Source organism: Coregonus clupeaformis, chromosome 15, assembly GCF_020615455.1.
Source record: "Coregonus clupeaformis isolate EN_2021a chromosome 15, ASM2061545v1, whole genome shotgun sequence".
NCBI classification, from domain to species: Eukaryota; Metazoa; Chordata; class Actinopteri; order Salmoniformes; family Salmonidae; genus Coregonus; species Coregonus clupeaformis.
The window spans coordinates 8,963,365-8,986,463 of record NC_059206.1 but is presented as its reverse complement, the minus strand read 5'-3'; the positions used below and the strand labels follow the sequence as shown (position 1 = coordinate 8,986,463).

At 45.7% G+C, this 23,099-nt stretch overlaps 1 protein-coding gene across 2 annotated transcripts in view; it reads right to left on the bottom strand.

Moving 5' to 3' along the window:
* LOC121581909 (ras-specific guanine nucleotide-releasing factor RalGPS1) overlaps positions 1-23,099 on the bottom strand; it is a 295,729-nt gene that overhangs the window by 151,138 nt on the left and 121,492 nt on the right. For both annotated transcript variants that reach the window (XM_041897302.2, XM_041897304.2), the window contains exon 8: positions 2,090-2,216. In XM_041897302.2, coding sequence (XP_041753236.1) covers positions 2,090-2,216 — 127 coding nt within the window. The remainder of the gene's footprint in view (positions 1-2,089; positions 2,217-23,099) is intronic.

Genomic DNA, 23,099 nt, shown 5'->3' with positions numbered 1-23,099 from the left:
AGTTCCACAAAGAAGGGATCCGCCCCTTGACCTGCCCGGGTACAGAGCCCCTTACCAACACCCAGTCTCACCGCTAATGGCCGCCAACACTTCCAGAGCAACAAAAGACCAGCAGGGAGGTTCGGACCGGCCCAGTCCCTATGAACTGAGCATATTAATAAAGTCCCCTGGGAGGTTTGTGTGAGATGGGCCTGATGTCGTTTTCATGCTTCTGTCATTAAAATACCAGTCTGAGTTGGCAAGAACTCTGTGCGATAATAGGAAACTGGGTCAGAGGAGGGCTACTGTAGAACCATACAATTACCCCTCTTCATCGGACCCACCAAATGCAACTAGGTACTAGATAATCTTCAGATGATATGGATAGAAAATACCTTGTGTGATTAGATTTGAATTAGAGTCGTATGTAGTCTAGAGCAGGGGTATTCAAAGCTTACCCTACGAGGTCCAGAGCCGGCTGGTTTTCTGATCTACCTGTTCATTAAATTGCACCCACCTGGTGTCCCAGGTCTAAATCAGTCCCTGATTAAAAAAAAAAGCAGTGGATCTGGCTTCAACATTCCAGATGTGAATATGAGGGATATAGAGTATAGAGCCTGACTGTGCTCAGCTGATCCAACGATACGATCGCAGAGAAACATGCTGATCTACGGACTGATTTCTGATAAGTCAGTTTCTCTTAAATTGTGGGGATGCATGTCTACAACATCAGGGTAATTTAAAACAGGCTAAGCAAGCTTTTGATGTCAGTGAAGGATGAGCTAACTAGCTAGCTAACTGTGTCAGTAAGCTAGCTAGCGACAATAGTTAGCTACACAGCTGATCACTGCGCTGGCGACCAACGTCCTGGCGCAGAATTTGTGTAGGAGAAAACAAACTGGTACCTAACAATTGCAAACTATTTAATCACTGTCACAGTGTTTGTAATAATTTAGCTAACTAGTTATTCTGTCTATTTCATGGAGTCATATTGTGAAATTTGGAACCGTGTTTAAATTTTTAAAATGGCGGATGCTCAATATTCAAATTTGAATACGAGTTCCATGTCCTACAAGACCGATCGGTTGAGGGACGAGCATCGAGGCAAAGTGACGCCATCTGACGTGAGACAATGGGTTGATGATGGAAAAGGGTTCAAACGAATGGTTGAGAGAATGCCAAGAGTGCGCAAAGCTGTCATCAAGGCAAAGGTTGGCTACTTTGAAGAATCTAAAATATTTTGTTTAACACTTTTTTGGTAACTACATGATTAAATAAATAAATTAAAAAATGTTCATAGCACTGGTGTTCCCAGTTTGAAAAGTTAGCAGCACAACAAAATGTAGACACACCATAGAGATGTTTTTTTAATTTATTTATTGAGATATAGCCTACGTTGGGCCTATATGAATTCTAGCTACTTTTGAAGCACATGTTGTGCCCTAGAAACTAATATTTAACTCTGTAAAATACATTTGTTTATTATAAAAACCTATTATGTTGATCCAAAACCCTGTCATTGTTTAAAAGCACTACCTATTGAGATGCATAAGGTAAAAAAATGGTACACTGTCCCTTTAAAAGCGTAAAGTTTGTGAGTGACGACATGCAAGAGATCTGTCATTCATTCATTGCTATGATCATTGCTCTCCTGAAGAAGATATCCCTTTTCCATTCTTTCTGTGGATATACTGGTAAAATTCCCAGGTTGTTAGCTAGCTAGCTAATGAGGTAACTAGCTAGCTAGCTAGCTAATGAGGTAACTAGCTAGCTAGCTAGCTAATGAGGTAACAAGACTGAACAAGGTGTAAACAAATGCCCCCGACATGGTTTATGAACAGGGCCTATTAATTGCCCATTAATTTCAATTGCACACCTGAATAGACTGATGTTTGGCTAGCGTTGTTTCTGTACTGCAGAGTTTTGCAAAACAAATGACAAATGATTGATACAAATCATGAGAGCGACTTACCCAGGTAGGGCTTAGGGACTTACCCAGGTAGGGGTTAGGGACTCACCCAGGTAGGGGTTAGGGACTTACCCAGGTAGGGGTTAGGGACTTACCCAGGTAGGGGTTAGGGACTTACCCAGGTAGGGGTTAGGGACTTACCCAGGTAGGGGATGCATGGCGTTATCTTGAGAGAGCGGATGTACTCCCTCATGCGCGTGTAGTTGTCCTCTTTGGATGTCAAGAAGTCCAGCTTCTCAAACGTGGCCTTGTCCTTCCGGCTGATCAGCTGGGAGAAGAGGGACAAGGAGTAAACAGCTTATCCTTCATTTACACCTACATTTCTGTTCACTCATTTCCTCTTTCGTCCAATCAGTCAGCCAGTCATCCTCTTTCATCCAATCAGCGTCTTTTAGTTGTACTCTGCATGATTTGTTTATTATAAAATCGACAAACATGATGCTCTTACCAACCCTCACAGACAGACATGAATAATTGAGAGTGAGTTGGAGGACTTCTGGGTGCTCTCTGTCTGAGGGATTCACCCTGGCTCCCCTCATGAACTGCTTTCTCAGAGTTATAATTTCATTTTATTTTTTATTTATTTTTTAACTAGGCAAGTCAGTTAAGAACAAATTCTTATTTACAATGACGGCCTACACCGGCCAAACCCGAAACGACGCTGGGCCAATTGTGCGCCGCCCTATGGGACTCCCAATCACGGGCCGGTTGTGATACAGCCTGGAATCGAACCAGGGGGGTCTGTAGTGACGCCTCAAGCGCTGAGATGCAGTGCCTTAGACCGCTGCGCCACTCGGGAACTGCTTTCTCAGAGTTATCATTAGGACATCAGCCTGCCATCTGCAGCTGTGCAGCCTCCCCAACATACAGCAGAACAGAACCAGAATGGCCCCCAGCCTTTTATGTAACTGGATATTTTTTGCAATTAGTTTCTGCTTTTTGTCTGGGGGCGGAGCGGAAACTTGAAACAGGACTATCCTATAGCTGGGGAGGAGTGCCTGCCTGTGCAGACAATCACCTGAGCCCCTCTTTGGGGGTTGTATACTCCCCCTAGTAGGGGCAGTTCCTTCCCCGCTTCGCTTTACAATCTTTGACGGGATACATTTTCACTCAGAAAATTGCCCAGATCCTTCGGTGCTGCAGGATTTCCCAAATTGCTTGTCTGACAATGGTGAGGGATGGTAATAGCATCAACAGCTAATCCTTCTTAGACACTGGAGCGTGGGGTCTTAGAGAGAGTAGCCTGAAGTCTCTACTCCCCTGCCCAGACTGAGATGACACGGACACAGCGTTAATGAATGCTGAATGCAGTAGTGTGGATTTACGCCGGTTACCATAACACAGATTGAAAACCCATTTTACTGTAAAAAAAAAGAAAAACAAAAAAAAGGGTTGAAAGCTATGAAATGGAAAACATGATCAAAACATGATCGAAACATAATGAAGGGATCAAAACAAGTGGGATTTACGGCAGGGGAAACCCGTCTGGACAGTGTTTCCAACAAATAAAGGGTGGACACCAGCTGTGGAACCATTGTGACAGCACACCATCCTGGACTGTCTGACCCCGAGGAAAGGTGTGCCTTGCACCATGCCCAGGTAGACTATTTCTGTGTGTACTGGCAAAAGTACTCCCAACCCACCCAACCCTGGCTCAGGTGGCTATCCATCTGGTAAAACAGACCACACCCACGCCCCGGGTCCTCTGTCTTCCCCAGAGTGGCACACCCAACCCTGGCATCCGGCTGTCTGCCCCTTGCATGGAACACCCAACCCTGGAAAGTAACTGTATTCTTCAGCACAATATCTTTATTTTTTTGTCATCAGCCAACACCCCCCGTCCTCAGCCTCACTCCCCCCCCTCCTCAGCCTCACTTCCCCCCCCCCCCCAGTCCTCAGCCTTACCCGCTCCTCCCTTAGTCCTCAGCCTCACTCTCCCCCCCGTCCTCAGCCTCACTCCCCCCCCAGCCTCCTCAGCCTCACTCCCCCAGCCTCCTCAGCCTCACTCCCCCCCAGCCTCCTCAGCCTCACTCCCCCCCCAGTCCTCAGCCTCACTCTCCCCCCCAGGCCTCAGCCTCACTCTCCCCCCAGGCCTCAGCCTCACTCTCCCCCCCAGGCCTCAGCCTTACCCGCTCCTCCCTTAGTCCTCAGCCTCACTCTCCCCCCCAGTCCTCAGCCTTACCCGCTCCTCCCTTAGTCCTCAGCCTCACTCTCCCCCCTTAGTCCTCAGCCTCACTCTCCACCCCAGGCCTCAGCCTTACCCGCACCCCCCTTAGTCCTCAGCCTCACTCTCCCCCCTTAGTTCTCACCCTCACCCTCACCCCCCCCCCAGTCCTCAGCCTCACTCCCCCCGTCCTCAGCCTCACTCTTCCCCCTTAGTCCTCAGCCTTACTCTCCCCCCTTAGTCCTCAGCCTCACTCTCCCCCCTTAGTCCTCAGCCTTACCCACTCCCCCCTTAGTTCTCACCCTCACTCCTCCTCGCCCTCCATGCTAGTACACCTCAAACAGGCCCCTTGACCATAGTGTTAGGGTGCTAGTACACCTCAAACAGGCCCCTTGACCATAGTGTTAGGGTGCTAGTACACCTCAAACAGGCCCCTTGACCATAGTGTTAGGGTGCTAGTACACCTCAAACAAGCCCCTTGACCATAGTGTTAGGGTGCTAGTACACCTCAAACAGGCCCCTTGACCATAGTGTTAGGGTGCTAGTACACCTCAAACAGGCCCCTTGACCATAGTGTTAGGGTGCTAGTACACCTCAAAACAGGCCCCTTGACCATAGTGTTAGGGTGCTAGTACACCTCAAACAGGCCCCTTGACCATAGTGTTAGGGTGCTAGTACACCTCAAACAGGCCCCTTGACCATAGTGTTAGGGTGCTAGTACACCTCAAACAGGCCCCTTGACCATAGTGTTAGGGTGCTAGTACACCTCAAACAGGCCCCTTGACCATAGTGTTAGGGTGCTAGTACACCTCAAACAGGCCCCTTGACCATAGTGTTAGGGGTGCTAGTACACCTCAAACAGGCCCCTTGACCATAGTGTTAGGGTGCTAGTACACCTCAAACAGGCCCCTTGACCATAGTGTTAGGGTGCTAGTACACCTCAAACAGGCCCCTTGACCATAGTGTTAGGGTGCTAGTACACCTCAAACAGGCCCCTTGACCATAGTGTTAGGGTGCTAGTACAGTGTTCCAAGACTTCTGGTCTATTCTTTTCCCTTTGTGTGAACGTGTTGCATCTCCACAGATCATAACCTGATAGATATATATATATATATATAGGACTGGACCGTTTATCTGGTCAATTTCCCACTGGAAGCTATGGAGACCGTGTTAAGGCGTGAGATGAGGGAAGCTATGGAGACCGTGTTAAGGCGTGAGATGAGGGAAGCTATAGAGACCGTGTTAAGGCGTGAGATGAGGGAAGCTATGGAGACCGTGTTAAGGCGTGAGCTGAGGGAAGCTATGGAGACCGTGTTAAGGCGTGAGGTGAGGGAAGCTATGGAGACCGTGTTAAGGCGTGAGATGAGGGAAGCTATGGAGACCGTGTTAAGGCGTGAGATGAGGGAAGCTATGGAGACCGTGTTAAGGCGTGAGATGAGGGAAGCTATGGAGACCGTGTTAAGGCGTGAGATGAGGGAAGCTATGGAGACCGTGTTAAGGCGTGAGATGAGGGAAGCTATGGAGACCGTGTTAAGGCGTGAGATGAGGGAAGCTATGGAGACCGTGTTAAGGCGTGAGATGAGGGAAGCTATGGAGACCGTGTTAAGGCGTGAGATGAGGGAAGCTATGGAGACCGTGTTAAGGCGTGAGATGAGGGAAGCTATGGAGACCGTGTTAAGGCGTGAGATGAGGGAAGCTATGGAGACCGTGTTAAGGCGTGAGATGAGGGAAGCTATGGAGACCGTGTTAAGGCGTGAGATGAGGGAAGCTATGGAGACCGTGTTAAGGCGTGAGATGAGGGAAGCTATGGAGACCGTGTTAAGGCGTGAGATGAGGGAAGCTATGGAGACCGTGTTAAGGCGTGAGATGAGGGAAGCTATGGATACCGTGTTAAGGCGTGAGATGAGGGGAAGCTATGGAGACCGTGTTAAGGCGTGAGATGAGGGAAGCTATGGAGACCGTGTTAAGGCGTGAGCTGAGGGAAGCTAGAGAGACCGTGTTAAGGCGTGAGATGAGGGAAGCTATGGAGACCGTGTTAAGGCGTGAGATGAGGGAAGCTATGGAGACCGTGTTAAGGCGTGAGATGAGGGAAGCTATGGAGACCGTGTTAAGGCGTGAGATGAGGGAAGCTATGGAGACCGTGTTAAGGCGTGAGCTGAGGGAAGCTAGAGAGACCGTGTTAAGGCGTGAGATGAGGGAAGCTATGGAGACCGTGTTAAGGCGTGAGCTGAGATTCATGTCCTTGGCACAGAACATGACACATGACACGGGATGTAAATCCTGGAGTGTATTGTACAGGTAAGGTAAACAGACAACTGGGAACACTGTCACCATGTTGGTTAAGTATCACGGTACGGTATCACGTTATGTATCATGGTACGGTATCACGGTACGGTATCACGTTATGTATCATGGTACGGTATCACGGTACGGTATCACGGTACGGTATCAAGGTATGTATCATGGTACGGTATCACGGTACGGTATCACGTTATGTATCATGGTACGGTATCACGGTACGGTATCACGGTACGGTATCACGGTATGTATCATGGTACGGTAGCACGGTATGTATCATGGTACGGTAGCACGGTAGGGTATCATGGTACGGTATCATGGAGGCTATGAGATCATGTTGCTCTGATGTGCCAAGAGGGGAGAGTCTGACATGGGAGGTGGGAATTTCCTCCATGTGATATATAAAATGGAGATAATGACAGATTATCGCTTTACTTCTTCCAACGCCGACAAAAGTATTTCCAAGCATGGAACAAGGCTTTTTTTCCCCTCCTCAACAGACTCATATGAAAAATCGAATGAAGTCTTTTCAAATGAAGCGAGAAAGTACCGATATTCGAGCCAAAACTAACTACACAAAATGTACGAGCTCCATTTTCTACCACTGCCACAGAATAAACTGAAAGTGATTTTATATAATGGAATACAATTTTAAAATGAGGTGGTCAGCGTCTTGATGTTATTCCTGGCATTGTGATAGGCATTACAATACAGACAGAAAAAAAAACTCTGGGAGGTATAATTTGCTGTCAGATGGAAACTGTGGTTGAGTTGAGGTCCTTTTTTAATATGAACACGTGCGGTGGAACGACGGTCGATTATTTGCTTGTCGAGGGCTGGGGAGCTCACGTTGAGGGAGGGAAGGAGAGATGGTGGGAGAAGGGAAGCACAGGAAACACACATTCAGACAGGGACTCCAGGGGTCAGAGCTGTCCCACTTGTCTTCACAACCAATTAGCAAGAGGGGAAAGCCCGAATGGACCCGACCGAGTTTCAAAACAACGCTTTTGTTTCCAACCACAAAAAGAGGCCATAATGGGAAAAATAGGTAACATTTCCTTGACCTTTCTGTCCTCAAACATATCATGCTTTTCACAGAACACTTCGGTTGCCTACTGTACCTCAGTCTCTTGCATTGTAACATACACTGAGTGTACAACACATTAGGAACACCTTCCTAATTTTGAGTTGCACCCCCCCATCTCCCCCATCAGAATAGCCTCAATTCGTCGGGGCATGGACTCTACAAGGTGTCGAAAGCGTTCCACAGGGATGCTGGCCCATGTTGACTTCAATGCTTCCCACAGTTTAGTCAAGTCGCTCTGGATAAGAGCGTCTGCTAAATGTCTAAAATGTAAAATGTAAGTTGGCTAGATGTCCTTTGGGTGGTGGACCATTCTTGATACACATGGGAAACTGTTCAGCGTGAAAAGCCCAGCAGCATTGCAGTTCTTGACACAGTTTGACACCGCTGATCTACACTGATTGAAGTGGATTTAACAAGTGACATCACTAAGGGATCTTAGCTTTCACCAAGTCAGTCCATTTCATGGAAAGAGCAGGTGTTCATAATGTTTTGTACACACAGTGTATACAAATAGCATTTAACAAGGAAACACTACTTTCAGCACAAGCGGTCAGAACACAAACATGCCCTCCATGCTTCTTTGAATCAATGACACTGGCCACGGTGACCCTAAATATGCTGATGTTTTCTTGCTTCATCCAATTTCATGTTAAAACGTTTAAACCAGGCCCCAACAATGTTACATGTACGTTTTATGGCCTGGAACAAAACTGCTCACAGTCATTCCCGGCACGGAGCGAATCATTTTGACCATTATATAAAATTACCTGGAGCTGGATGGGCTGGGGTCGTTAGAATTCAGACATCATTACCAGTAAACAGTTACACACACACGGTTGTGGAAACTATTGCCGACTGATCCCAAAAAAAAAACAGCCAAGCGCTATTTAACTGACTTACACAGTAAACTCAGATCTCTTAGAAGTCGGTTCACAAGGGGAAAAAAATCTCAGTTCAAATCAGCAGTCTGGTTCTCCTACTGTGGCTGTGATATGGTCTGACCCTGGTGCACCTTTTAAAGCCCTGATATGGTCTGACCCTGGTGCATCTTTTAAAGCCCTGATATGGTCTGACCCTGGTGCATCTTTTAAAGCCCTGATATGGTCTGACCCTGGTGCACCTTTTAAAGCCCTGATATGGTCTGACCCTGGTGCACCTTTTAAAGCCCTGATATGGTCTGACCCTGGTGCATCTTTTAAAGCCCTGATATGGTCTGACCCTGGTGCACCTTTTAAAGCCCTGATATGGTCTGACCCTGGTGCACCTTTTAAAGCCCTGATATGGTCTGACCCTGGTGTATCTTTTAAAGCCCTGATATGGTCTGACCCTGGTGCCCTTTTAAAGACACAGAGAGACAGTGTCACCATTTGCTGCTTCTAGATGGCACAATTGCATGCTGACTAGTGCACTACTTGTTTCAGTTGTAATTTAGCTTTTAACCATTGTCCCAAAGAGTCCATCTGTAAAAGTGGACTACCAATTTGTGTTCAACAAGGTAACTGAAGGTGCAGTACTTGATCCAAAAGCATGGCGTAGGAGGCTGCACTGCATACAGCGGCATTAATCTTTATTGAAAGACCTGCTTCACCGTCAGCATATCCACCAAGCCGCAGTGAAGCTCTGCGTTTGTCTGTACTCCCCTGCCCATTATGGTGTGGGAGCTGCCACCTGGCACGGTGGTGAGGAGGAATATTCTTTCCAGGATTTGGAAGAGCGAGTGATCGATTCCTTGATACCGTGGCAGGGGAATAAAATATACACTACCGTACACTCATTTCTCATTATCGTTGAGGCCACATCACAGGAGAGGATGTAAATGCTTTCCCAACTGGCTCCAAGGGCAGAGAGGCCCGCCGGTGAGGCCCGCCAGCTTTCTGGAAAGCACACCGGGGATATTTGCTTGTACCTGATGGAATACTGTGCTATTACCGTCATAATCATCATCAAACGGCATCTTACCACTACATTTATTTCTACAATTCAACAGACATTTTGTTTCAGAAATCTGCCAGCTCATCATCTAGTTTTGATATTCAGGGTCTGTGTGTACTTTACATTTCTCTCTCTGGATGTCATTATCTAAGCGCCACAGGTTTTTCATGCATATTCTTTCCAAGTGAACAGACCTCTCTGCTGAGTGCCAGTGACAGTCCTGGTCTCAACCACTCAATATGTTTTTAAAGGCCTGCGAGGAAAGAAAAAGGCTTGAAATCTGTCATCTACACTTTTAGGTGGGAACAAAAGAGAGGACAATGGAACTGAACGCTCTGACCCCCGTTATCCCAATGGCTGATAATTACAAAAAAGCAATCAGCTTGTGGACAACGCTTTTTTCAATGCATCTGTAGCTAACGTTTTTGAGGTTCTACAAGCAAACTATTCAAACTAGATTTTTCCTGAATGCTATAGCCCTGTAAACCACGGATCCTCAACTAGATTCAGCTGTGGCCCGATTCTTTCTTGAGTGGATGGTCAGAGGGCCGGAACATAATTATAAATAATTAGTGGACTGCAAAATTGACCGCAAGAAGCCCAAACAAATATAATATTTAACTAAAACATCGGACTGCCAGATGGTGAAGCGTGATTCATCACTCCAGAGAACGTTTCCACTGCTCCAGAGTCCAATGGCGGCGAGCTTTACACCACTCCAGCCGACACTTGGCATTGCGCATGGTGATCTTAGGCTTGTGTGCGGCTGCTCGTCCATGGAAACCCATTTCATGAAGCTCCCGACTAACAGTTATTGTGCTGACGTTGCTTCCAGAGGCAGTTTGGAACTCAGTAGTGAGTGTTGCAACCGAGGACAGATGATTTTTACACACTATGCACTTCATCACTCTGCGGTCTCGTTCTGTGAGCTTGTGTGGCCTACCACTTCGCGGCTGAGCCATTGTTGCTCCTAGACGTTTCCACGGTGTGGTGTCTTACGTAATGCATATATATGTGATTCAAAATCAAATCAAATTGTATTAGTCACATACAGATGTTAGCAGATGTTATTGTGGGTGTAGCGAAAAGCTTGTGTTTCTAGCTCCAACAGTGCAGTAATATCTAACAATTCACAACAATACACACAAATCTAAAAGTAAAATAATGGAATTAAGAAATATATAAATATTAGGACGAGATGGAGTGGCATAGACTACAGTAGAATAGAATACAGTATATACATATGAGATGAGTAAAGCAAAAATATGTAAACATGATTAGAGTGACTAGTGTTCCATTATTAAAGTGGCCAGTGATTCCAAGTCTATGTACAGTGGGGAGAACAAGTATTTGATACACTGCCGATTTTGCAGGTTTTCCTACTTACAAAGCATGTAGAGGTCTGTCATTTTTATCATAGGTACACTTCAAATGTGAGAGACGGAATCTAAAACAAAAATCCAGAAAATCACATTGTATGATTTTTAAGTAATTAATTTGCATTTTATTGCATGACATAAGTATTTGATACATCAGAAAAGCAGAACTTAATATTTGGTACAGAAACCTTTGTTTGCAATTACAGAGATCATACGTTTCCTGTAGGTCTTGACCAGGTTTGCTCACATTGCAGCAGGGATTTTGGCCCACTCCTCCATACAGACCTTCTCCAGATCCTTCAGGTTTCGGGGCTGTCGCTGGGCAATACGGACTTTCAGCTCCCTCCAAAGAATTTCTATTGGGTTCAGGTCTGGAGACTGGCTAGGCCACTCCAGGACCTTGAGATGCTTCTTACGGAGCCACTCCTTAGTTGCCCTGGCTGTGTGTTTCGGGTCATTGTCATGCTGGAAGACCCAATCACGACCCATCTTCAATGCTCTTACTGAGGGAAGGAGGTTGTTGGCCAAGATCTCACGATACATGGCCCCATCCATCCTCCCCTCAATACGGTGCAGTCGTCCTGTCCCCTTTGCAGAAAAGTATCCCCAAAGAATGATGTTTCCACCTCCATGCTTCACGGTTGGGATGGTGTTCTTGGGGTTGTACTCATCCTTCTTCTTCCTCCAAACACGGCGAGTGGTTTAGACCAAAAAGCTCTATTTTTGTCTCATCAGACCACATGACCTTCTCCCATTCCTCCTCTGGATCATCCAGATGGTCATTGGCAAACTTCAGACTGGCCTAGACATGCGCTGGCTTGAGCAGGAGGACCTTGCGTGCGCTGCAGGATTTTAATCCATGACGGCGTAGTGTGTTACTAATGGTTTTCTTTGAGACTGTGTTCCCAGCTCTCTTGAGGTCATTGACCAGGTCCTGCCGTGTAGTTCTGGGCTGATCCCTCACCTTCCTCATGATCATTGATGCCCCACGAGGTGAGATCTTGCATGGAGCCCCAGACCGAGGGTGATTGACTGTCATCTTGAACTTCTTCCATTTTCTAATAATTGCGCCAACAGTTGTTGCCTTCTCACCAAGCTGCTTGCCTATTGTCCTGTAGCCCATCCCAGCCTTGTGCAGGTCTACAATTTTAACCCTGATGTCCTTACACAGCTCTCTGGTCTTGGCCATTGTGGAGAGGTTGGAGTCTGTTTGATTGAGTGTGTGGACAGGTGTCTTTTATTCAGGTAACAAGTTCAAACAGGTGCAGTTAATACAGGTAATGAGTGGAGAACAGGAGGGCTTCTTAAATAAAAACTAACAGGTCTGTGAGAGCCGGAATTCTTACTGGTTGGTAGGTGATCAAATACTTATGTCATGCAATAAAATGCAAATTAATTACTTAAAAATCATACAATGTGATTTTCTGGATTTTTGTTTTAGATTCCGTCTCTCACAGTTGAAGTGTACCTATGATAACAATTACAGACCTCTACATGCTTTGTAAGTAGGAAAACCTGCAAAATCGTCAGTGTATCAAATACTTGTTCTCCCCACTGTATATGGGGCAGCAGCCTCTAAGGTGCAGGGTTACGTAACCGGGTGGAAGCCGCCTAGTGATGGCTATTTAACAGTCTGATGGCCTTGAGATAGAAGCTGTTTTTCAGTCTCTCGGTCCCAGCTTTGATGCACATGTATTGACCTCGCCTTCTGGATGATAGCGGGGTGAACAGGCAGTGGCTCGGGTGGTTGTTGTCCTTGATGATCTTTTTGGCCTTCCTGTGACATCGGGTGCTGTAGGTGTCCTGGAGGGCAGGTTGTTTGCCCACGGTGATGCGTTGGGCAGACCGCATCACCCTCTGGAGAGCCCTGCGGTTGCCTGCGGTGCAGTTGCCGTACCAGGCGATGATCTAGCCCGACAGGATGCTCTCAGTTGTGCATCTGTAAAAGTTTGTGAGGGTTTTAGGTGCCAAGCCAAATTTCGTCACCCTCCTTAGGTTGAAGAGGCGCTGTTGCACGATGACAGAAGTGAGTGCTACGGGGCGATAGTAATTTAGTTCAGTTACCTTTACTTTCTTGGGAACAGGAACAATGGTGGACATCTTGAAGCAAGTGGGGACAGCAGACTGGGATAGGGAGAGATTGAATATGTCCGTAAACACTCCAGCCAGCTGGTCTGCGTATGCTCTGAGGACACGGTTAGGGATGCCGTCTGGGCCGGCAGCCTTGCGAGGGTTAACATGTTTAAATGTCTTACTCACGTCGGCCATGGAGAAGGAGAGACCACAGTCCTTGGCACGGTGTTATCCTCAAAGCGGGCAAAGAAGGTGTTTAGCTTGTCCGGAAGCAAGACGTCGGTGTCCGCGACGTGGCTGGTTTTCCCTTTGTAGTCCGTGAGTGTCTGAGCCGTTGAATTCTATACTGACGTTTTGCCTGTTTTATTGCCTTACGGAGGGAATAACTACACTGTTTGTATTCGGCCTTATTCCCAGTCAACTTGCCATGGTTAAATGGTTTTGCGCGAATGCTGCCATCTATCCACAGTTTCTGGTTTGGGTAGGTTTTAATAGTCACAGTGGGTACAACATCTCCTATAGACTCCCAGATGAACTCAGTCACCGTATCCGTGTATTCATCAATGTTATCCTTCTAGACCTATCCGCTGCCTTTGATACTGTGAACCATCAGATACTCCTCTCCACCCTCTCCGAGTTGGGCATCTCCGGCGCTGCTCACTCTTGGATTGCATCATACCTGACAGGTCGCTCCTACCAGGTGGCATGGCGAGAATCTTTCTCACGTGCTCTCACCACTGGTGTCCCCCAGGGCTCAGTTCTAGGCCCTCTCCTATTCTCTCTATACACTGTGACGTCACGAGAGGCTACACAGCTTTCAGCGGGATTGCTCAAGTAGTGCAAGGAGACAAGGTTCAAACAAAACAAGGATTTTATTATAGGTCTTGGGAAATTAACGAAAATATAACCAAATTCTGTTCTCTTGTGGCTCTTTAAGGGTTAACAGTTCAGGGATGTCTCTTCCACATCCAAAATCATAATTCTCACTCGCTCAGATAACTTTTCCCCAGCCTTACTGTAGTCCACGTTGCAGCTAGTGGCCAACCCAGCAAAAAGTCCTTCCAAATGTCTCTCACGTATTTCCACAGGTGCATATATCCAAAGGTGAGTATTTCCCAAAGGTAAGTATCTCCAAATCCTTATATTCCTCATGGAAGTGGACGTGCAGCACTCTTGTTCTCCAGAGAGCCCAGGTTGGAGACGGTGTCTCTTCCCTTCCCAAACCTTCAGCTCATCAGCTCCTCATTTGTTTCAGCTGCGTGGGAAGATTGGCCATAGAGGGGTGGAGTTCCCGACCATACCAGCAGATGGAGCCATAGCTGTCTGGGTTTGCAGCCACCTCAGGGGGATGTAACGTCCCTCCAGGACACAGCCTCTCGTGACATCACAACACCAAGTCACTTGGCTCTGTCATATCCTCACAAGGTCTCTCCTTTCATTGCTACGCAGACGACACACAATTAATTTGATCCTTTCCCCCTTCTGTTAACCAGGTGGCAAATCGCATCTCTGCATGTCTGGCAGACATATCAGTGTGGATGTCGGATCACCACCTCAAGCTGAACCTCGGCAAGATGGAGCTGCTCTTCCTCCCGGGGAAGGACTGCCCGCTCCATGATATCGCCATCACGGTTGACAACTCCATTGTGTCCTCCTCCCAGAGTGCAAAGAACCTTGGCGTGAACCTGGACAACACCCTGTCGTTCTCCGCTAACATCAAAGCGGTGACCCAATCCTGCAGGTTCATGCTCTACAACATTCGCAGAATACGACCCTACCTTACACAGAAAGCGCCACTGGTCCTACTCCAGGCACTTGTCATCTCCCGTCTGGATTACTGCAACTCGCTGTTGGCTGGGCTCCCTGCCTGTGCCATTAAACCCCTACAACTTATCCAGAACGCTGCAGCCCGTCTGCTGTTCAACCTTAAACGTTCTCTCATGTCACACCGCTCCTCTGCACACTCCACTGGCTTCCAGTTGAGGCTCACATCTACTACAAGACCATGGTGCTTGCCTACGGAGCTGTGAGGGGAACGGCACCTCCTTACCTTCAGGCTCTGATCAGACCCTACACCCAAATGAGGGCACTACGTTCATCCACCTCTGGCCTGCTAGCCCCCCTACCTCTACGGAAGCACAGTTCCCGCTAAGCCCAGTCAAAGCTATTCGCTGCTCTGGCACCCCAGTGGTGGAACAAGTTCCCCCACGACAGCAGTACAGCGGAGTCACTGACCACCTTCCGGAGACACTTGAAACCCTTCCTCTTTAAGGAATACCTGGAATAGTAAAGTAATCCTTCTTCCCCCACCCCCCATAAAAATTAAAAATTAAAATAAAAGTGGTTGTCCCACTGGCTATCATAAATTGAATGCACCAATCTGTAAGTCGCTCTGGATAAGAGCGTCTGCTAAATGATGTAAATGTAAACATATCCCAGTCCACGTGATCAAAACAATCTTGAAGCATGGATTCCGATTGGTCAGACTAGCGTTGAATAGTCCAAGCACAGGTACTTCCTGTTTGAGTTTCTCCCTATAGGAAGGAAGGAGAAAAATTGATTTGTGATCAGATTTGCCAAAGGGAGGGCGGGGGAGGGCCTTGTAGGCATTCCGAAAAGATGAGTAGCAGTGATCTAATGTTCTCTCAGAGAGAGTGCTACAGTCAATGTGTTGATAGAACTTCGGTAGCGTTTTCCTCAAATTTGCTTTGTTAAAATCCCCAGCTACAATAAATGCGGCCTCAGGATATGTGGTTTCCAGTTTGCATTAAGTCCAGTGTAGTTTGAGGGCCGTCGTGGTATCAGCTTGAGGGGGAATATACACGGCTGTGACTACAACCGAAGATAATTCTCTTGGGAGGTAATACGGTATTTGATTGTGAGGTATACTAGGTCGGGTGAACAAAAGGACTTGAGTTTCTGTATGTTACCACAATCACACCATGAGTAGTTAATCATGAAACAAACACCGCCGCCTTTCTTCTTCCCGGAGAGTTCTCTATTCCTGTCTGCACGATGTACTGAGAACCCAGCTGGCTGTATGGACGGGGACAGTATATCCCGAGAGAGCCATAATTCCGTGAAAAAAAGAGTATGTTACAATCCCTGATGTCTCTCTGGAAGGAGATCCTCGCCCTGAGCTCGTCTACTTTATTGTCCAGAGACTGAACATTAGTGTGTAATATACTCTCAAGCAGTGGATGGTGAGCCCGCCTACTGAGTCGGACTAGAAGTCCACTCAGGACACCTCTTCTCCGCCGGCAGTGTTGTTTTGGATCAGCCTCTGGAATCAGTTCAATAGCTCTGGGGGGTACGAACAAAGGATCCAATTTGGGAAAGTTGTATTCCTGGTCGGAATGCTGGTGAGTTGCCGCCGCTCTGATATCCAAAAGTTATTTCCGGCTGTATGTAACAACACACAAAAAAAAAAAAAAAATACTGCAAAGTTGCTTAGGAGCTAGAAGCAGAGCTGCCATATCTGTCGGCGCCATCTTACTTGCTCAGAAGCCTAGATTCTGAGCATATCGACAGACTCATGAACTGGTCATGGCAATCGGGCTCAACACTCAAAAAAAGGGACTCATTGTCCCTTATATTAGTCTATGGGGAATATGCATGGAAGAAGCCTTGTGCTGGCCGGTGCTTCAGGGAATATGCATGGAAGAAGCCTTGTGCTGACCAGTGCTTCCAGGCCTTCCAGTGACACAATCATCCACGTAGCAAGCATTTGAATGTACAATGTTCTGCCAGACAGAATTAAAATGCCGGAAGGTGCAGACAGTGTTTCTCCTGGGGGTTTAGGATAGTACTTTGAAATTCCACTTCAGAATCCATCGGCAATAATGGGGGCGGCATGCCTCTGTGTGCGAGTGTGTGTGTGCGTATGTGTGTGTGTATGTGTGTGTGTGTATGTGTGTGTGTGTGTGCGCGAGTGTGTGTGTGTGAGTTAAGAGCACCTTGAGAGAACACATGAAAAGCTCTTCAGTGAGTGGGTCTACTACGCTGGCCTGAGAGCACTGCTTCCACATCAACAGAAGAGGAGACTAAAACGGTCAAAACACATCACCAATGACTGGATTAGTTTCAATGTTTATAAAATATCTATACGGAGGTTCAATTATTATATGAATGAAGCAAAACATTTAAGTAAATGTTAAATACATGTGAACAGCCCAATCAGCATTATTCTTATTATTTTTCATGTTTAGAAGCAAGATTTTCTTAATCGTCCAATATCGATGACTTTTACGGAGCTTTCTCTTGATCCGCCTACGATATTTTAGGTAGTAAAATATATTGCGAGGACCCATATCTTCCAAAAACAACAGCAGAGACTGTAAAAGACTAAATGGCAGAAATCCTGAACTCCCAATTTTCCACTCTTTAAAAAAGAGCTTCGGAGACAGGGTTGGAGATGAGAACGAATTCAACAACAACCACGAAGCAACGGGGGAAAGCCGGCTTTTCTCTGGAATGTACAGTAACAGTGGAATGGTACGATTATGTTGAAAGTATTTCTTCAGTTGATACTTCAAAATGTGAGAAAGTAGTGAATGAACAGGACCTTAGACTAATTCCTCATTTTGCTTTTCACAAATATGCAAGAGAGACTATCAAATACGCATGGTGAAGACCAGAGCTTTACAATGTGAGACAATAGAGGAATCACTTCCAAAGAGAATATCAAATATGGAGGAATGTATAATCAATGTGGATGGTAAATCAGGGATGTATAATCAACGTGGATGGTAAATCAGGAATGTATAATCAATGTGGATGGTAAATCAGGAATGTATAATCAATGTGGATGGTAAATCAGGAATGTATAATCAACATGGATGGTAAATCAGGAATGTATAATCAACGTGGATGGTAAATCAGGAATGTATAATCAACGTGGATGGTAAATCAGGAATGTATAATCAATGTGGAAGTCAATCAGGAATGTATAATCAATGTGGATGATAAATCAGGAATGTTTGTTGGTGGCCCACGTTTTGCTTTTGTCCTTCACAGAATAAACAGTTATGAAATTACACAGAAGTTCATTGACTGCCACAGCAAACATTGACTGCCACAGAAACGTCAGCCCATCATTACGGAACATTTCAAGAACTTTGAAAGTTTCTTCAAGTGCAGTCGCAAAAACCATCAAGTGCTTTGATGAAACTGGCTATCATGAGGACCGCCACAGGAATGAAAGACCCAGAGTTACCTCTGCTGCAGAGGATAAGTTCATTAGAGTTACCAGCCTCAGAAATTGCAGCCCAAATAAATGCTTCAGAGTTCAAGTAACAGACACATCTCAACCTCAACTGTTCAGAGGAGACTGTGTGAATCAGGCCTTCATGGTCAAATTGCTGGTGACACTGTCTGTGATTTATTTAGAATTCAAGGCACACTTAACAAACATGGCTACCACAGCATTCTGCAGCGATACGTCATCCCATCTGGTTTGGGCTTAGTGGGACTATCATTTGTTTTTCAACAGGACAATGACCCAACACACCTCCAGGCTGTGTAAGGGCTATTTGACAAAGAAGGAGAATGATGAGTGCTGCATCAGATGACCTGGGATCCACAATCCCCCGACCTCAACCAAATTGAGTCGGACCGCAGAGTGAAGGAAAAGCAGCCAACAAGTGCTCAGCATATGTGGGAACTCCTTCAAGACTGTTGGAAAAGCATTCCAGGTGAAGCAGTCATCAAGGCAAAGGGTTGCTACTTTGAAGAATCTCAAATATAAAATATATTTTTATTTGTTTAACACTTTTTTGGTTGCTACATGATTCCATGTGTGTTATTTCATAGTTTGATGTCTTCACTATTATTTTACAATGTAGAAAATAGTAAAAAAAATAAAGAAAAACCCTGGAATGAGTCGGTGTGTCCAAACTTTTGACTGGTACTGTATATCCCTCTGACGCACATGACCACACAGCTGGGCAGTAATCCATGTGCGACAAAACTAGGGCCTGTAGGACCTGTCTGGTCGACTGTGCCGTCAAGAAAGCAGAGCAACGCCCAATTATGGACAAACCTCTTCTCATTTTAGCAACCATTGAGGTCTATATGTTTTGACCATGAAAGCTTGCTATCTAGGGTTACACCCAGCAGTTTAGTCTCCTCAACTTGCTCAATAGCCACATCATTCAATAATAGATCTAAACAAGGTTTAGTGTTGAGCGAGTGATTTGTCCCAAAAATTATGCTTTTTCTGTGACAATTTTTTTTAAATATATTAAATAGGGTTTATTTGAAATATTTTTTTATAGTTTTCATACTTTCTTGCTCATGATGGTTAATTTGTGTGTCCCCCTTTAAAAGAGTCCCGCGAATCTGCACTAGACAGAAATAAAATGTAGCTCCGGTAAAATAGGTATTTAGTTTTGAACGGTTTGTGCATTACAAAGTGGGATTAAAATGGATTTCATTGTAATGTTTTTGGTCAACGATCTACACAAAATATTCTAATGTCAAAGTGGAGACATAAGTAAAACACTAATATATCTTCATTAGGAAAGTATTCAACCCCCTGAGTCAATACATGTTAGAAACAATACATGTTAGAAACACCTCTAAAGAGCGTTGCACACCTGGATTGTACAATATTTTCCCAATCATTCTTTAAAAACGGGGCGGCAGGTAGCTTAGTGGGTAAGAGCGTTGTGCCAGTTGTGCCAGTTGTGCCAGTAACCGAAAGGTCGCTGGGTCTAATCCCCGAGCCGACTAGGTGAAAAATCTGTCGATGTGCCCTTGAGCAAGGCACTTAACCCTAATTGCTCCTGTAAGTCGCTCTGGATAAGAGCGTCTGCTAAATGACAAAAAAAATAAATAAAAAAAAACATTATTCAAGCTGTGTTGTGCTGGATTTGCCCCAAACATAATTATTTGTATTCAAGACAAAAAAAGTTAATTGCAGTATTACTATAGTGCCTTATTTCAAACAGGATGCATGTTTTGGAATATTTTTTTATTCTGAACAGGCTTCCTTCTTTTCACTCTGTCATTTAGGTTAGTATTGTGGAGTAACTATAATGTTGTTGATCCATCCTCAGTTTTCTCCCATCACAGCCTATAAACCACCGCATCCGCCGATTATCGCCCTTCCGCATCCGTGGTGAAAGGTGTCAGAGCTAGAGCGGTGTTTGTCAGACCCATGAGACAATCAGTCTTCTCACAAAAGACGTCTGTAGCGTCCGAACGGTTTGGGCTTATATGACCCCTCTGTCGAAAGCAGAGACTCGCAACGAACACGATGGTTCTCTCAGTTTTGGCCTAGGACGCCCACAAGCCTCAAGACTCATCTGAAGGTCCACGGTACCAGTTTTAAAAAATGAATGTAGGTATGAATGTATATGGAGAGTGTAGAACCCTAAAATATAAACTAAATATGATTGTTTCCTGACCTTTCTTATATCTCTCAGAACAAACTTCCTTTAGAATAATTTTTGGACCATCTGTTGTTCCATGTAGTGAGAATCTGCTGTTCAATGCGTTTCTATTGGCTAATAGCAGTAATGCCAAATTCAATATTTCAGCTAATAATAGTTTCATATATTTTTTGATATCTTAACGGGTATTAAAATTCAAATTTTGACATTATGGGATATTGTGTGTAGATTAGTGACACAAAATCTCAATGTAATCCATTTTAAATTCAGGCTGTAACATAACAAAAATGTTGAATAAGTCAATGGGGTTGAATACTTTGTGAAGGCGTTCGGAAAGTATTCAGACCCCTTACCCTTTTCCACATTTTGTTACGTTACAACCTTATTCTAAAATGTATTAAATGATATTTTTCCCTCAATCTACACACAATACCACATAATGACAAAGCGAAAACAGGTTTTATTTATAAACAGAAAACCCCCTGAAATACCTTATTTATAAGTATTCAGACCCTTTGCTATGAGACTAAATTGAGCTCAAGTGCATCCTGTTTCCATTGATCATCCTTGAGATGTTTCTACAACTTGACTGGAGTCCACCTGTGGTAAATTCAATTGATTGGACATGATTTGGAAAGGCACACACCTGTCTATATAAGGTCCCACATTTGACAGTGCATATCAGAGCAAAAACCAAGCCATGAGGTCGAAGGAATTGTCCGTAGAGCGCCGAGACAGGATTGTGTCGAGGCACAGATCTGGAGAAGGGTACCAAAAAATGTATGCAGCATTGAAGGTCCCCAAAAACACAGTGGCCTCCATCATTCTTAAATGGAAGAAGTTTGGAACCACGAACACTCTTCCTAGAGCTGGCTGCCCGGCCAAACTGAGCAATCGCGGGAGAAGGGCCTTGGTTAGGGAGGTGACCAAGAACCAGATGGTCACTCTGACAGAGCTCCAGAGTTCCTCTGTGGAGATGGGAGAACCTTCCAGAAGGACAACCATCTCTGCAGCACTCCACCAATCAGGACTTTATGGTAGAGTGGCCAGACGGAAGCCACTCCTCAGTAAAAGGCAAACCTCAGACTGGGCGAAGGTTCACCTTCCAACAGGACAACGACCCTAAGCACACAGCCAAGACAACGCAGGAGTGGATTCGGGACAAGTCTCTGAATGTCCTTGAGTGGCCCAGCCAGAGCACAGACTTGAACCCGATCAAACATCTCTGGAGAGACCTGCAAATAGCTGTGCAGGGACACTCCCCATCCAACTTGACAGAGCTTGAGAGGATTTGCAGAGAAGAATCGAAGAGACAATCCCTAAATACAGGTGTGCCAAGCTTATAGCGTCATACCCAAGAAGACTCGAGGCTGTAATTGCTGGCAAAGGTGCTTCAACAAAGTACTGAGTAAAGGGTCAAAATACTTATGTAAATATACTGCTCAAAAAAATTAAGGGAACACTTAAACAACACAATGTAACTCCAAGTCAATCACACTTCTGTGAAATCAAACTGTCCACTTAGGAAGCAACACTGATTGACAATACATTTCACATGCTGTTGTGCAAATGGAATAGACAACAGGTGGAAATTATAGGCAATTAGCAAGACACCCCCAATAAAGGAATGGTTATGCAGGTGGTGACCACAGACCACTTCTCAGTTCCTATGCTTCCTGGCTGATGTTTTGGTCACTTTTGAATGCTGGCGGTGCTTTCACTCTAGTGGTAGCATGAGACGGAGTCTACAACCCACACAAGTGGCTCAGGTAGTGTAGCTCATCCAGGATGGCACATCAATGCAAGCTGCGGCAAGAAGGTTTGCCGTGTCTGTCAGCGTAGTGTCCAGAGCATGGAGGCGCTACCAGGAGACAGGCCAGTACATCAGGAGACGTGGAGGAGGCCGCAGGAGGAGCACTGCCAGAGCCCTGCAAAATGACCTCCAGCAGGCCACAAATGTGCATGTGTCTGTTCAAACGGTCAGAAACAGACTCCATGAGGGTGGTATGAGGGCCCGACGTCCACAGGTGGGGGTTGTGCTTACAGCACAACACTGTGCAGGACGTTTGGCATTTGCCAGAGAACACCAAGATTGGCAAATTCACCACTGGCGCCCTGTGCTCTTCACAGATGAAAGCAGGTTCACACTGAGCACGTGACAGACGTGACAGTCTGGAGACGCCGTGGAGAACGTTCTGCTGCCTGCAACATCCTCCAGCATGACCGGTTTGGCGGTGGGTCAGTCATGGTGTGGGGTGGCATTTCTTTGGGGGGCCGCACAGCCCTCCATGTGCTCGCCAGAGGTAGCCTGACTGCCATTAGGTACCGAGATGAGATCCTCAGACCCCTTGTGACCATATGCTGGTGCGGTTGGCCCTGGGTTCCTCCTAATGCAAGACAATGCTAGACCTCATGTGGCTGGATGCTTTAGTCCAGGTCTGGGAGGAGATCCCTCAGGAGACCATCCGCCACCTCATCAGGAGTATGCCCAGGCGTTGTAGGGAGGTCATACAGGCACGTGGAGGCCACACACACTACTGAGTCTCATTTTGACTTGTTTTACGGACATTACATCAAAGTTGGATCAGCCTGTAGTGTGGTTTTCCACTTTAATTTTGAGGGTGACTCCAAATCCAGACCTCCATGAGTTGATAAATTTGATTTCCATTGATAATTTTTGTGTGATTTTGTTGTCAGCACATTCAACTATGTAAAGAAAAAAGTATTTAATAAGATTATTTCATTCATTCAGATCTAGGATGTGTTATTTTAGTGTTCCCTTAATTTTTTTGAGCAGTGTATGATATTTCATTCTTTTTTTTAA